The sequence below is a fragment of the Nematolebias whitei genome, chromosome 9 (genome assembly GCF_014905685.2).
Source record: "Nematolebias whitei isolate Nwh7 chromosome 9, NemWhi1, whole genome shotgun sequence".
NCBI classification, from domain to species: domain Eukaryota; kingdom Metazoa; phylum Chordata; class Actinopteri; order Cyprinodontiformes; family Rivulidae; genus Nematolebias; species Nematolebias whitei.
In genome coordinates this window covers 40656795-40670972 of record NC_056506.1, presented here as the reverse complement: position 1 = coordinate 40670972, position 14178 = coordinate 40656795, and the positions used below count along the sequence as shown (strand labels likewise).

The following is a 14178-nucleotide window of genomic DNA, read 5'->3' as shown; positions in this document are numbered from 1 at the left end:
ATAGGTTATTCTTTGTCCTCTTGTGTTTCTGAGGGGACATAAATGTATGTTTCGTTGTGTTTAAAGACGTGTTTTGTAGCTGAGGTGGATGACGGGCGGCTGCAGGGATCGTTGACAGAATCTGTGTCTGGGTTTGTTGCCTTCTCTTGTACAGAAAGTTCTCCTCACTTTTCCTTTCTTCGTCAGGGTGCAACACCGTTTGTCCCGACTGCTCGCTTCCTGCAGGTGTAGCTTTATGTTGTTTGGACAGTCGACCTCGCTGCTCTGTATTCCTGTGTTTAGTCTGAAGGTGCTGATTGTGAGAATGCTTTTAAATCATTCACACAGTTGAGATCCACTTTTCTTCCAAACGTTTCTCGGCACGTAACGCGTTCCACAGTTTTTATGCTCTTTCAGTGTTGCATAGATCAAAACGTTCAGCTCATTCACAGCATTCATTCCTGCTCTGACTTTTGGTATTTGTGCAATTGTTTTTCTTTTTGAACTATTTAGTGTTTTCAGACATGTTTTTCTCTTTGACAATGAAAGGCGCTCTCTTCATGTCCTTCAAGCTCTTTGTGTTGTTGAAAACTTTTTACTGCTCATTTTGGCTTTTAGTTCAACTTTTTTCTGCTTCTTTTTGCCCATTTCAGCCTTTTTCACCTATTTTTCCTGATCTTTTCAGTAAATTTAAGCTTTTATGTTCATTTTTTTAGCTTGTTTTTGCTAAATTCAGCTTTTTTTCTGATTTTTCAGCTACTTTTTAGGGATTTTAACCTTTTTTGATTCTAATAATTTCAACTTTTTATGCTCTTTTTAGCGTTTTTCTGCAAATTTGAGCTTTTTCAACAATTTTTGCTAATTTCATTTTTTTTTGTAATCTATTCAGCCTCACTCCCTATTTCCTCATATTCTGCTCATTTTTGCTCTTTTCAGCTTTAATTTTTAAAAAATAAATTTCTGTTTTTCTTCTGCTTTCCACTTTAATTTTCCTGCTTTCAGCAAATGTCAGCTGTTCAAACTCAACTCTCATTAACAGTTGAGAGATGAAATCTTTTCAGCCTTCTTCAGCTGCTTTCAGCTAAAATCATTCTGCACTAAGTATTCACACTGCGGTTTCACATGTTCTCCACAAGCAGAGCTCGCTGTTTCATCTCCGTCTCCTGTAAATAAACTCAGTTCACCGTTCATATCTTGATAAAACCACAACTTTTACTGTCTGCTGACAGGGTGGAGAGATTCCTGATAGCAGCAGGTAAACTCTCTCAGACTTTCAAAATAAAAGCACTGGGAAAGCCCATTTAAAAAGAAAGCTGCCTGATCACGTCACGATTCAACATCCTGTTTGTCTTCCTTCTGGTCCCACTGGTTAAAGCTGTGGTCCCCTTGTGTGCAGGTGCTGAATGAAGTGGTGGTGGACAGAGGCCCGTCCTCCTACCTGTCCAACGTGGACTTGTACCTCGATGGACGACTCATCACTTCAGTGCAGGGAGACGGTGAGCAAACACGCCCATGAAAAACCGTTTCAGCTTCCAGCATTGCTTCACTTAAAACATTGACCATAAACTAAAAACAGTCCAAGTGTCTTATCTTTCTGTCCTCCAGGTGTGATTGTGTCCACGCCCACCGGGAGCACGGCGTACGCAGCTGCGGCAGGAGCCTCCATGATCCACCCTAACGTCCCCGCCATCATGGTCACACCCATCTGTCCGCACTCCCTCTCATTCAGGCCCATCGTGGTCCCTGCTGGAGTGGAGCTGATGGTAAAAACGATGATAATTTCTGCTAAAAGCTCCGAGCTGCGCTGCCTCTGATGACCTGACATGTCTCAAACAGATCACCTTGTCTCCTGATGCAAGAAACAACGTCTGGGTGTCGTTTGACGGCAGGAGGAGACAAGAGATCCAACACGGAGACTGGTGAATTCCATCAACTCTCCTCATCTGGTTAAACTTTTTAAATTTTTTTTTTTTTCTAATCTGCTTGTTTTATTTATTTTCTTGACAGTATCAAGATTACCACGTCTTGTTACCCGGTTCCGTCCATCTGTTGCCACGACCTGGTGTACGACTGGTTTGAAAGTCTGGCTCAGTGTTTGCACTGGAACGTCCGCAAGAGGCAGGCCCGACTCACAGACGTCTCGGACTCGTCAGACACAGAAAACTGAAGCCTCCGGTGGTTTTTGTTTTTCCTGTCTGGATGTTCAGGTTAGGTTTGTTCAGAAACGAGATGAAAACTGGACCGTACTGGAGCCAAACCAGCGTTAATCAGTCCCATAAGAGCTTAAGGAGCCATCACACGTGTGTGTTAGTATTTCACTGCAGGTTTATCTGCGGCTTGCAGAGAAAAAGCATGTTTCTCATGCGTAGTGCACGACCCAAAGCTTCATACGGCTGCATTGCTTTAACCACAACAGTGCATGAAAAAAGATCATGTGCTTATGATAGAAGTGAAAATAATGAAAGTTTTCTTTAGTCCTCAAATGTAAATCTGTACATAAAGGATTCTAGTAAATCTATTTAATGTCATATTTATGTGATGTTTTCAAAAAGCTTAGAAATATTTCTAATAATCAGATTAAGCACTTTGTTGTATATTTTGTGTAACTGAGCCTTTGTTTGTTTACTAAAGCTTCAGTCGGCTTTAAAAGTTAAGTTGAATTCAGGTCGCACGTAGCAGAAATTAGTTCCTGACGAGAAACTCGAAGACTGAAAATAAAGCTCAACTCTTCAATCATTAGATTTTTGGGTGCAGCCAAATTCAAACAAAACATAAAAAATGAAATAAACTGCACAAGGTTCCTATAATCTAAGGTTGCATATAAACGATCACAATTTGTGCTTGAATCCTGTCGATCATCAGCAAGGTACACACGGATTGTTCAAAAGCAATAAAAGTCAAATCCCAACAAAAAGGTGCTTTCTATGTTTTTATTGCAATAACAGAGATATATTCCAGACATCCAATTTCAGTAAATTACACTCCAATAACGTAGGAGACGGTTTTAAAATCGATATCGACTTGGTGATCAAAAAGAAAAGACAGTTCTCTACCAGAGATAAAACTTGGAAAGTTTTATATATTTGTTTTATTTTTAACTTTTTCCCAGAAATGTGCGGTGAGAAGCAGCAGCATAGAGTAATAATACTACGACACAACAGACCGATTACTGTGCAACAGTCAGGAACAACTGGGAGAAGAGTCTTCAATCTAAACGAGAAATGCTTTTCTGGAGAGAAAACAAGCAAACAGGAACGTAAAAACAGGTGACGTCATGCAAGATGGAGAGTCAGAGCTACAAACTTAAATTACAGTAAAAGGAAAAAACTAAACAAAGAACAAACGAAGCTTTGTGGAAGGTGTCTGGATTTATAACTTCTGGTTAATGACTGACAGCTGTTGGTGAAACAGTTCTAATAAAAATGTAGAAATGTTCTTTAATCCCAGATGTTACCTTTAAATGATTACAATTTATCTCATGACAACAAGACGCCTGGGGAAGTGTTCTTCCTCCTGACACAACAGGAAAAACTGGTTTTCTTCATAGTTTTTACACTTTGAGTATTTTCTGCATATATCTGATACATCAATAGAACTCATATATAAATGATACATATTTATGTTTTATATTTAAATATAATCCTCGCTATGATTAAAAAGAAGCATCCAAAACATGTCTACTCTGAAGACAACAGCTTGGACCTCGATAACCGGACTCCTGCTGATCAGTGAGTGGATAAAAGATAAAAGTAGCTCATTAGTACACGACGGCTTGTGCGAGATGAGTCTAGTGTGAACATAATTTAATGGTTTCATTGAGACCAGAAATGTTTGTCGAGCTGCACACCAACAAGCTTTTACTGTGCTTTGTGAAGTTTGGTCGCAAAATAAACAAAATGCTTTCATTTGAAATAATTCATGTTAATCCGGTGTGTTTGGCACAAGTTTCGTTATCTGGACCGGTTTACAAATGACTCAGTTTAGTAAATTCAGCGATCTTAATAAAAATAAAAGGTATGTCAGTGGTGTCCAGTTGCTCTCGTTTTCTCTTAAAGAACAAGTTTTTCACACTGAGAATTGCACTGTGATCATGAGCCATTTACATAAAATGTTGAAAATGGCCAGCACCTGAAAGACCTGCACCACTCTGCCAGATCTGCCAGAACACGGTCAATGTCCTGTAGTTTTCTTTGAATAAACTACAGGATTTGGTCCACCTGGCTTGGTTCAGGTTTCAAAAGCCGACGTGCCGATCGTCTCCGCCTGAGAAAACTATCGGACTCGCTGGCGATCGTGCGTCAGAACGACCGAAAGGAGCAAGTAGGTGAGAGCATCTTTAGCTGATCAACTCGTCTTCATTTGACCTCGAGTGAAATGTGCGACGGGGGACGTTCGAGCTGAAGTGACAGTCGTTGGAGGGAGAGAAACCAAAGGCTGTTGTTTGGGTCCGACAGGTTCCTCAGGCAGACACGTTCAGCTGAAGATAAATATTTAGGAGGGAGGGATCACAACAACCGTAAGGCTTTATTATACATGTTTTTCTCCGTTACGGTAGCCGTAAACCTTCGAGTGTTGGGTCTGACCCGGTTCTGTTTAGTGGAAGATCTCAACAACAACAGATGGAGCCTCTCCGCGGCCTCAGGATGGACTGGAGGGAGGGACAGAGAGGAAACATGGGCGACGGGACTGGAAAAAGTTTATGTTTCAGCAGTCTGGGGTTTAGTCTCACTCCTGCCCCCTTCTTTCCTCACTTCCGTCTCCTCCTCCTCCTCCTCCTCTTCTTCTTCCTCCTCCTCTCCGTCGTCCTCTTCATCTTCCTCTCCGGTGTGCTGCTCGAGCTCCTCTCTGGTGATCATTTCAAAGTCGTTTCCGTTGCTGTGCTGCGAGCCTTCGTCCTCCCGGCGGTCGCTGTCCGTGTCCGATTGGCGATCCTCCGGTCCCTCTTCGTCCGCCTCTTTGCCCTCTTCTCGCCCCGCCTCCTCTTCATCCTCCTCGTCGTCGTCCTTCTTTTCGCTGTCGGACTTCTCGTCGCTGTCTGACTTCTGAGCCTTTTGGGCGCTGCTGTCCTTCACGGTTTTGTCCGAGCCCTTCTTGTCATTGGCTTTAGGTCCTTTGTACTCGTGAGTGTAGAGCGGCCGGAACGAATCGATGAAGCCGACGTCTGCCGTCAGGTTGGGGAGGAACCAGAAGTGATGTCGTCCACCGGTCACCAGCCAGATGATGAGGAAGAGGATGCAGCGTGCTGCGGAGGGAGGAAACGACAGATGAGACTGTTTACGAACACACTTGAATTTATGAAAAAGTGATTGTTAAAAAAAACCTGTTGAATTTTCTACTTCACGGTCTGGAACATTAAAAAACACTGCCAGGTGTGTGTTCTATTATCACTCGCTGCCAAAGGAGGAGTGAATGTGTTTGTTAGCAAAATATCTCAAGAAATGGAAAAATCCCACTGAAACCCTCAGTAATATTTAGATGTATTTGTACTAACTTTTGGAGTCAACTCTATTTGAGATGGTTGCCACAGTTAATCAACATTAGTTTACGTAAAAATGTCAGTTTTACAGACATTGAGCACATGTTTGGTGTGATAGTAGCTGAGAGTCATCCTCAACACATACCCTGAGCACCCATAATGCATCTCAAGCAACATCACATTACATGAGATCTTTTGACTAAAACAGCTGTCGTTTCTAAATCTGGACCGTTAAGTTGTTTTTTTTTACTTAGTGGTTTTATGTTGTGCTTTATGTGTTGCTCACTGCGACTGAATCATAGTTGCTACACAAATAAAGCCATAAACACAGAACCTCCACAATGAATTAAATGGAAACACTTCTGTGACATATTACTGATGCCTGTAATTTTACATTAACAAGTTATCTTAAATGATCATAAATTAATTATAGAATACTGAAAATCAATGTACTGTATTTGGGTGTGTTTCCAGACCAGCAAATCATTGGAAACACTAAACATGTGGTTCAGTTGAATGGACTGAACAGATAAAGAAGTTGGGTATAATGAGAGGTACGTCAATGTCTCCCGCTTTGAATGGTGGATGTTTGTAGTTTTCGAGATGGGTGTTTTTGTGGACTGGAATTGAACTGGGAATGCAAATAAACTTGGTGTGAAGTGGGCAAGAGTTACATTTTGTATAAGAATAGATAGAGGTTTGTTTTGTTTTATTTAGCTATTCTGAGGCGCTGCAGTGACTGATCTAGGCAAGGGAGCAATTTTATCCACTACTAGGTTTACATATATACATTTAGCGGGGTAGCCATCTTGGATTTTGACGTGACAACCCAATTTTTGAAAGGAACCTTTCTTACACCTAGATGTAGCCCCACACCCAAATGGAAGTCAGTACCTCACTTATATTTTAAGTTATCACGCTCACTGGATGGACAGAGGGTGTGTCCAATTCCCGCTCTTCGCTCTGCGGTGCAAACAAAAAGCAACGATCGTGTCCTCTCTAAAAACTTACCGACAGCCAGGAGCAGGATACTGGCCACAAAGCAGCCGGCTGCAACACTCAGATAGTACACTCCAACACGCATTTCAGCTGGCCACAGCGGGAACAGAGTGGCTGCGATCACAGCAATAACTGAGGAGAAATAATCCCATCAAATTAAGATTATTCTTCATTTCTTTTTAACAAAAATCACTTGAATTTTTCTCACCAAGGATTAGGCCCATAGCAAATGTCTTAAAATGAACAGGATCATAAATCCACACGTACACCTGCAGGAGAGAAAACAAAGTTGTTGTTTTTTTATATTTGAGAGGACTTCCTGTTTTTAACGGCTCTGTTTGGATTCTCACCTCATTTCCATCCAGAAACAGTTGATCCTCATGAGGCTCCAGTTTAAACTTCTTCTTCACCTCTTTCTTCTTCTTTGGGGTTCCTGGACTCTCATCCTGTTCATGAAACAAAAACGATTTTTTTAAACTACCGGTACATACAGTATACTCAAAATGTGATCAGAAAAAAAAAACAAAAAAAATATGAAACACTTCCTGCTTGTAGAGTTTTATAGTTTGAGTTTTATCAGTTAAATATTAAGCAGCCTTGTGTTTAGTTGTGCAGATCACTGGAACAGAGTTTTATTTATTTTCCACGCAGTTGTGCTTCTGACCGTCTTTAATCCAAACACCTCACAAATCTAAGTGTCAGAGGATCCACAGCTCCGCACTTTAAACTTGTGCAGCACGGTCAACATTCGCTCGCTGGCGGTCAGGTTTGGACATCGATCAGCTCAAAGTAAATATTACAGAACAATCAGTTTGGAGGCGTCTCTGATTTCGATTGGTCCAAAATGTCCCGACCTTTGACAGCAGGATGTATCGACTCACACTCTTCTCTTTCTTGGTTTCTGCTGCCTCAGACTCTTTCTTCTTCTCCTTCTTCCCTTTTTTCTCCTCCTCCTTGCTGCTGTCGTTCTTGATTTTGTCCTTCTCTTTCTCTTTCTTGGGGTCTTTCTCCGGCTTTTTCTTCATCACCTTGAGAGCTCGGTGGAAGAACTGCTTCTTAAGAAGTCTGTAAAGAAAACACGGGACAACTTTGGATTGTCAGGTGCTATAAATTATTACATTTGGGACTTTAGTGAAATGTTTGACTTGATGGTATTTTTTTTTTTTAAGTTTCAGCTTCTCAAATGTGATATCTGCAGGTTTTGTTCACACTAAATAACATTAAACTTACCGGTAATATTTATCTGTTTGAAGGAGATCTGATATAGAAATGGTGGTCTGGGTTTTGTAAGAAATATACAGAGATACAAATAAAGTGCCCACGATCGTAAATTGTTAAACTTGTGAATGACTTCATTCTTTGATCAATAAAAAGTGCTGCTGATTCGCCCACAGGACCGATTTATTCAGCAGATTTATTTCCAGACATTTTTTGTATTTCATGAGTAAAAAGCTAAAAACATGTATCGTTCAAATCCAGGTGTTAAGAAAAAAGTAAAAGTGTTCGTAGCTTCCAAAATAAAACATTCAAGAAAGTAAAGGGTGACACGGCGTTTGGTTTGCTGATCAGAAAAATAAACACTTTTATGAGAATATCATATGTTGGTAAGAAATGTTATAAACTGGAAAACTTCAAACACCGACATTCAGATCAGGTAATCACGCTTTCTGCTGAGCAGGTGCAGGAAGTTGCACCTCAACGAGCAGCAGCACCGACTTCAAGTCAACACTTATTTTTTTGAGCTTACGTCAAATTTTATTTCAAATTAAAGACTTCCAAAAACTGCACACACAGCTCCTCTCTCAATAACAACTGTCCTCATCTTTTCATCACACTCCCTTTCTGCTCATAAAACTATCTGAGCTCTACTTGTTGAGCTAGCTAGGTGCATCTGCCACATAAATACATACAGCTGTGGAAGCCAGATGTTTGTGGCTTAAAAAAAAGACCTCAGCCAGATTAATTAATCACAGTCTGTGTGTAACTGATAGGTGATTGTGATGCAGCTGCCGTGAGGACAAACTGCACCACACAGAAGCTTTAATCTATCTGGTTCTTACAGAAACTGAGTTGTTTTATTATACTCAGCTGTTTGTCTCATGTTTTATAAATCAGGTGATGAAAAAGTTTGATTTAACCCCAAGGTGAAGCTGTGATTATTTGTTTTAACTGTTTTTTTTGGTTAGGTTTTTTGCCATGTTTTAGTTGGTCTTAAAGTTATACCAGAGGGAATTAAAACCAGTAAATCAGATGTATACAGCTCAGAAACAAACGAGGCATGTTTGTGTCATACCGACCTGTTGCAGTAATCCACCACCGACTCCCTGGTCGTGAACACAGCCTCCTCTCCCTTCTTAGCTTTGGCCCACTTGGAGTCCAGCAGACAGTCCACCGCCTTGGAGGCTGAACGTAAAGACAAGACGACAATCTGAACTTGTATCAAACATCAAGTAACGATCAATATGATTGGAGCACCTTACACTTCCTCAAGTCCAACATCTTTTTTTAAACCTTAGCCACTTCAAACGGTAAACAAGTTGATTGACATTTGAACTTGTAGCTCATATATTAAACCAGCAGTTATAAACTAACTTTATAATTCACTTGGATTTCACAAGCCCAACACCTGCCGAGCCTTTCTTGATTCTCGTTAACAACAGGACTTATAAGAACCTCCATGGAACCAGCCGTCTGCTGCCACAATTACACCGCGAACAATACCTGAGCCCGACAGCTAACAATGAGCTGAACTACCTCATGGTTTTACTCTTCCACCAGTCAAGCTGATGTTTATCTCTGCATCCCTCCAGACTAATGACGTAATATACAACATGAGATAAAACTTTAAATGTACTTAATGGGTGAAGAAACAACTAGAGGTTCCCAAGTTGAGTTCCTAACTCTATGGACTATATGCCTACAGGAATTTCTCTTTCCATTCCTGAGTGACCATGTTGCTTTGTGTCCAGAAACATGTTTAAAATCATTACAACATTATGTTACTGAAGTTTTTGTTTAAAGTGAAGCTACAGATGAAGGGAGATCTATATGAACACGCTCATCAGCCCAAAAAAACTCTTCTTCATTTGTCAGGTTTTTGTAGTTGCCTTATAAATAGTTTCTTTCAGCTGCTCCCTTCTGCAGGGGTTGCCACAGAGAGCCAACTAGCACGAAAGATTTGGCTTTTTTTTTTTTTTAAAGACTGATGCCCTTCCTGATGCAACCTTGGGCTTGAACCCACAACCTCAGGATTACAAGACGGCAGCGCTGACCACCGAGCCGTCTTTATTGTTGCTTTTTAAACATATTGCATTTATTCAAAGACAAGTACATTTTGTAGGCTAAATTATCTGTTCTCATAGCTAGCCGTTTGCATACAACTCTGGAAAGTTGAAGAGTATTAAGATATTTTTGTGGAGATCTGGATCTGCAGATAGCTGAAGTAGAAGTACTCTGGCTCAAATTACAGGTTATGTGGTTATGCTGCAGCAGTTGTACCTCAGGGTACAAAGCATTTCCCATAACTGACAAATGTCATGGAGTTAGACAAAAACAAACACGGTGATGGAGGGAAAACGCTACGCAGCTGCCGAGGCAGCATGAACAGAGCCAACACTGTGTTTCATGACAAACAACAAGGTTTCAACAGTTAATCTCCTCAGTCGCCTCCACCCAGGACTGAAGCTGGGTGTACAGCTGAGCACCTACCGATGAAGTAGTCGACTCGATGGCCCATCATGTTCGTAGACTTGGTGGGGCAATTAAAACGAAGGTACTTGGCCACCGCCTTCTCCTCCTTGGTTGGCTCGCTCACCTCCTGCAGGAACAAACACATCAACAAAGTCTGTCTCATACAGTTTTTTAATCTGGCAAAAATAATGATCTCCTTTGTTTTTGCACAAAACTACAGACAAAAAAAATCCAGTCCTTTGGGTTCATCTAGTGATGAATATTAATTTATCAATCTACAGATCTGGTAATAACACCTAACGCAACAGGAAGTAAACATTAGAATAATCCCTATATTTGTCCCGTTACTTCCTGGTTTTTAGTTTGTAGAGAGATGTGCTGGTAAGAAACCAGCCTCTTTAATTGCAGTTGTTTCATGTTTAATAACAAAGCTGACTGCAAACGAGCAGGTAAATAAAAAGGTCAGATTCACATAAGCAGGTAACATTTTTCATCATCACATTGAGGGAAAAAAGAACTGCAAGAAAGGAATATTCTACAAGCTGTTATATTACCCATTCATTAATTTAGACCTTTTAAATTTTCTGAAGACTGGCAACATTAATTGCTGCATTTTTAAAAGGGTTGCTATTAAAGATTTTATTCAGTCACATTTTTCCGATTGCCGTTTTCTTCTCAAAGACATTTTCTCATCCACAGATTTGGATCAACGAATGACCTACAGATCCGAGCACAGAACGAGTCATGCTGTTGTGATTATAGCTTAGTTTTAGCTGCTGTTTATCTCCACAGAAACTTCAGCTCACAGCATCTTTTTTTCAGGTTTTGCCACATACTTGAGACTAATAAAATACCAACAAAACAATAAAAGAAAAAAGGGGAGTCGACACTATTTTAGACAAAGACAAGTTGTGACTAACTCTGTAAACTTACTTATAATTTACTATGAAATTTACCTTTTTTTTTTCCGTTGCCAAATCCCTTTGAATAATGTCTGACATCATCATAAAGCTTGGGGATTTCCTGATGATATCCCTCCAGGACAATAAAAAGTGAGTTTGAAAACTCGCACTCTCATAAATAAAACCAGCTCGTTTATAGCCTGGAGCTAATAAGATAAAAATCAACAAACTACTAATAGTTTTGAAGCTTTTAAAATGGGAGAATTTGTAAATATTGAAAAATTCCTCATTGTTACTCATTTTACCAGCATGGGTCACATATTAGAAATGCTAGTCAGTATTAAATACAGATCATAGTAAGAGATGCAATACTATTACATATCAACTGACAATGCAGCTGTTTTTCATCCATGTGTTGCCAAATACAACTTCTTTCATACTCCAATCCAGGTCCTAGAGGGCCACAATACTGCATGTTTTAGTAGTTTTTCAGCAGGTCTTCAAGTTCTGCAGAAGCCAGTAGTCTCTTATTCATTTAAATGAAGTGTGTCAAAGCAGAGAAAGATCTAAACCATGCAGGCTACAGCCCCTCCAGGACCAGCACTAAGCATCACTACTCCATTCAGTATACCTAATACTCCAACACGAACCTCTATTAGATTATATACACTACTCACAAAAAGTAAGGGATATTGAGCTTTTGGACGAAATTTATGAAAAACATAAAAAGTTCACACTACAGTGATATATCATAAAAGTAGGGCATTTAAGTAGAAGCATGCAATGGTGATGATTTCCTCATCTCAAACAATTTATTGAAACAAAAGCCAACAACTGTGGTGGGTATACCCCAACAAAAAAATGTCAGTATCCCAATAACTTGTCATGTGCCCTTGAGTATCAATTACAGCTCGACAACAGTGTCTCATGGTGTTCACAAGTCAACTTACTGTCTGCTGGGGCATCCCACTCTTCTTGAAGGGTGCCCTCAGGTAGGTCTGGAGTGCAGGCGTTACGAGCCTCTACAGAGACTCAGCTGATCCCATGGGTTTTCTACGGGATTCAGGTCTGGAGAAAGTGCAGGCCACTCTATGTGAGGTACACAGTCTCCAGCAGCCGGTTCCTAATGATGTGACCTCAATGAGCTGGAGCATTATTGTCCATGAAGATGAAATTAGGTCAGTGTTCATGCAGAGGCATGCCTGAATTAATGACATTATTCAGGTAGTACGGGCTTGTCACAGTACCATTCAAAAAGTGTAGGGCACTTCTGTATTGAGTAGACACATCTGCCCACATTGTATTGCAACTCCACCACCACCAAAGGCTCATCTGGTGACAACAGTCATAACGCTCTCCTCGACGTCTCCAACATTGTTGGCGCCCATCATTTATGCTCAGCGCAAATACTTTCATCACAGAACAGGACTGAGGTCCACTAGCCCCTCGTCCAGCGTAAATGCTCCCTGGTCCATGCAAGACACAGACCTGGCACACCTGTGCTTGGTGGTGTGGTCAGGTACCCTTGCAGGTCATAGCATGCAGACCACTCTGATGTAAATGATTTCAAATAGTCGGACATGACACTTGGGTGCCTTTCACCTCCCTTAAATGTGCCTAGATTTGAGTGGCATTCACCATCCGGTTCCGTAGGTACTGTTCAAGGTGACTTTATTGTCATTTGCATCACATGTGGTGGAACAAAATTGTGTACAAGGTCCCAGTTACACCCAAAAATAGCAAAATTATAAAAAAGAAACAATATAGAAGGATCTAATATATATGCTAAACAATAATAACGTAATATACGGTGTATTAAACAGCAGCCTGAACACGAGTCTGTTGTGAGCAGATGGGTATGAATATTGAAAGCTTAAAATAAGAAATCAGCAGCATCACAATATTCACAAAGAAGCGGCCATCAATGTGGAATGTGGCCAAAGGATGTCTTCCATGTCTTTGTGACTCTTCCAGTCTCTATCTCTGTTGCAACCTGCTGAGGACACTGCCGCTAATATCAGTGGCCAGTTCTGTCCGAGGACATCCAGTTTGAAGCCTCGCAATAATGAGGTACTGTCAATCAATTGTTAGGTGTCCTCTTGGTTTCATGACGTCAAAATGTGAACAGCACGATAAGGAGGACTGTTTCAAATACGGATTCTAATTGAACCAGGAAACTTATTGGTCATTCATGAATCAAACACGAATAATTACATGAATTTTTGCCGTTAAGCTCCTTGTTCGAGAACAAGTTGTTCAAAAAGTACTGACTCGTTCAACAGATGGGCATGTGCATTCAAAAGCTTAGAGAAGGTCCCATTAAGTTCACCTGTAAAGGTTGTAGTGCATTTCAGGTTCATCATGAAATTTCACCCAAAAGCCAGATATCCCTTACTTTTTGAGAGTAGTGTATTTAAAGCCAATAACTGGCACTTTAAAAATATTTTCAGAGCGTTTTGAGATGTTGAACGAGTTAATAAAAAAAAGACCTGTAACCAACATGTACCGGTAAACTGTTGCATAACAAATCCCAAGTTTTTATACATGGTACATTTATTATACCTGCACACGGAGTTGAACATAAATGCACTGTGCTGACTCACTGGTAAAACTCCCACCGATTGTTACACATTATGTAAACACGCAAGGTTGAAGCTGACGCAGCTTAGCATCAAACCTCAATGAAACAGCTCAATTTCGATTATTATTTTAACTCGGACACAAACCATAGCAGCGCATTAAAATTTCCACATCAGCATGTGAGCGCTACCGGCGAAGAAAATCACTACAAACTGCTTAGACGCCCTAAATAAAGTGTTGTTTGTTTTTGGTGCCAGGCTAATGCTAGCCGCTGTTAGCCTCCGTCTGTTTCATGTGCCGCCTGTTAACTGCACCTCCTCGCGCAGACGCCGCCGCAGAAGCGTAAAAAATAAAATTTTAAAACGCGAAGCGTGCTGCAAAAAAACTGCGTTTTTTAATTGTATCCGCGGTATGTGGACGGGCAACGTATTTATTCTGAATGAGGTGACGTTACCTGGATCCGCTTCTTGTGCCTCCTGCGCTCCGCCATGATCCTCCAACTCAGCTTCTCGTGTGCGCGCGGTGTCGGGCGCGCGCGCTGAGTCTCGCGAG

General features: G+C 40.8%; 2 protein-coding genes across 3 annotated transcripts; one reads left to right on the top strand and one right to left on the bottom strand.

The window, feature by feature from the left end:
- The first annotated feature begins 235 nt into the window (after positions 1–235).
- On the top strand, positions 236–2419 carry LOC119414268 (NAD kinase-like). The gene is made up of 5 exons (XM_037681362.1): positions 236–298; positions 1376–1475; positions 1585–1742; positions 1816–1898; positions 1987–2419. The coding sequence occupies exons 1-5, from the start codon at positions 236–238 to the stop codon at positions 2144–2146; spliced, it is 564 nt and encodes a 187-aa protein (XP_037537290.1). The 3' UTR covers positions 2147–2419.
- A 481-nt stretch (positions 2420–2900) lies between these two features.
- Positions 2901–14167, bottom strand: sec62 (SEC62 homolog, preprotein translocation factor). Of its 2 annotated transcripts, none has more exons than XM_037682351.1 (8): positions 14081–14167; positions 10163–10271; positions 8752–8857; positions 7309–7519; positions 6805–6900; positions 6663–6723; positions 6467–6586; positions 2901–5221 (listed from the first exon to the last, which is right to left on the bottom strand). In XM_037682351.1, exons 1-8 carry the CDS (start codon positions 14114–14116, stop codon positions 4677–4679), a joined length of 1284 nt encoding a protein of 427 aa, XP_037538279.1. In that variant the 5' UTR covers positions 14117–14167; the 3' UTR covers positions 2901–4676. The 2 variants fall into 2 exon arrangements, with proteins under 2 accessions (XP_037538279.1, XP_037538280.1); XM_037682352.1 differs by having other exon boundaries at positions 7336–7519.
- Between the last annotated feature and the right edge of the window lie 11 nt (positions 14168–14178).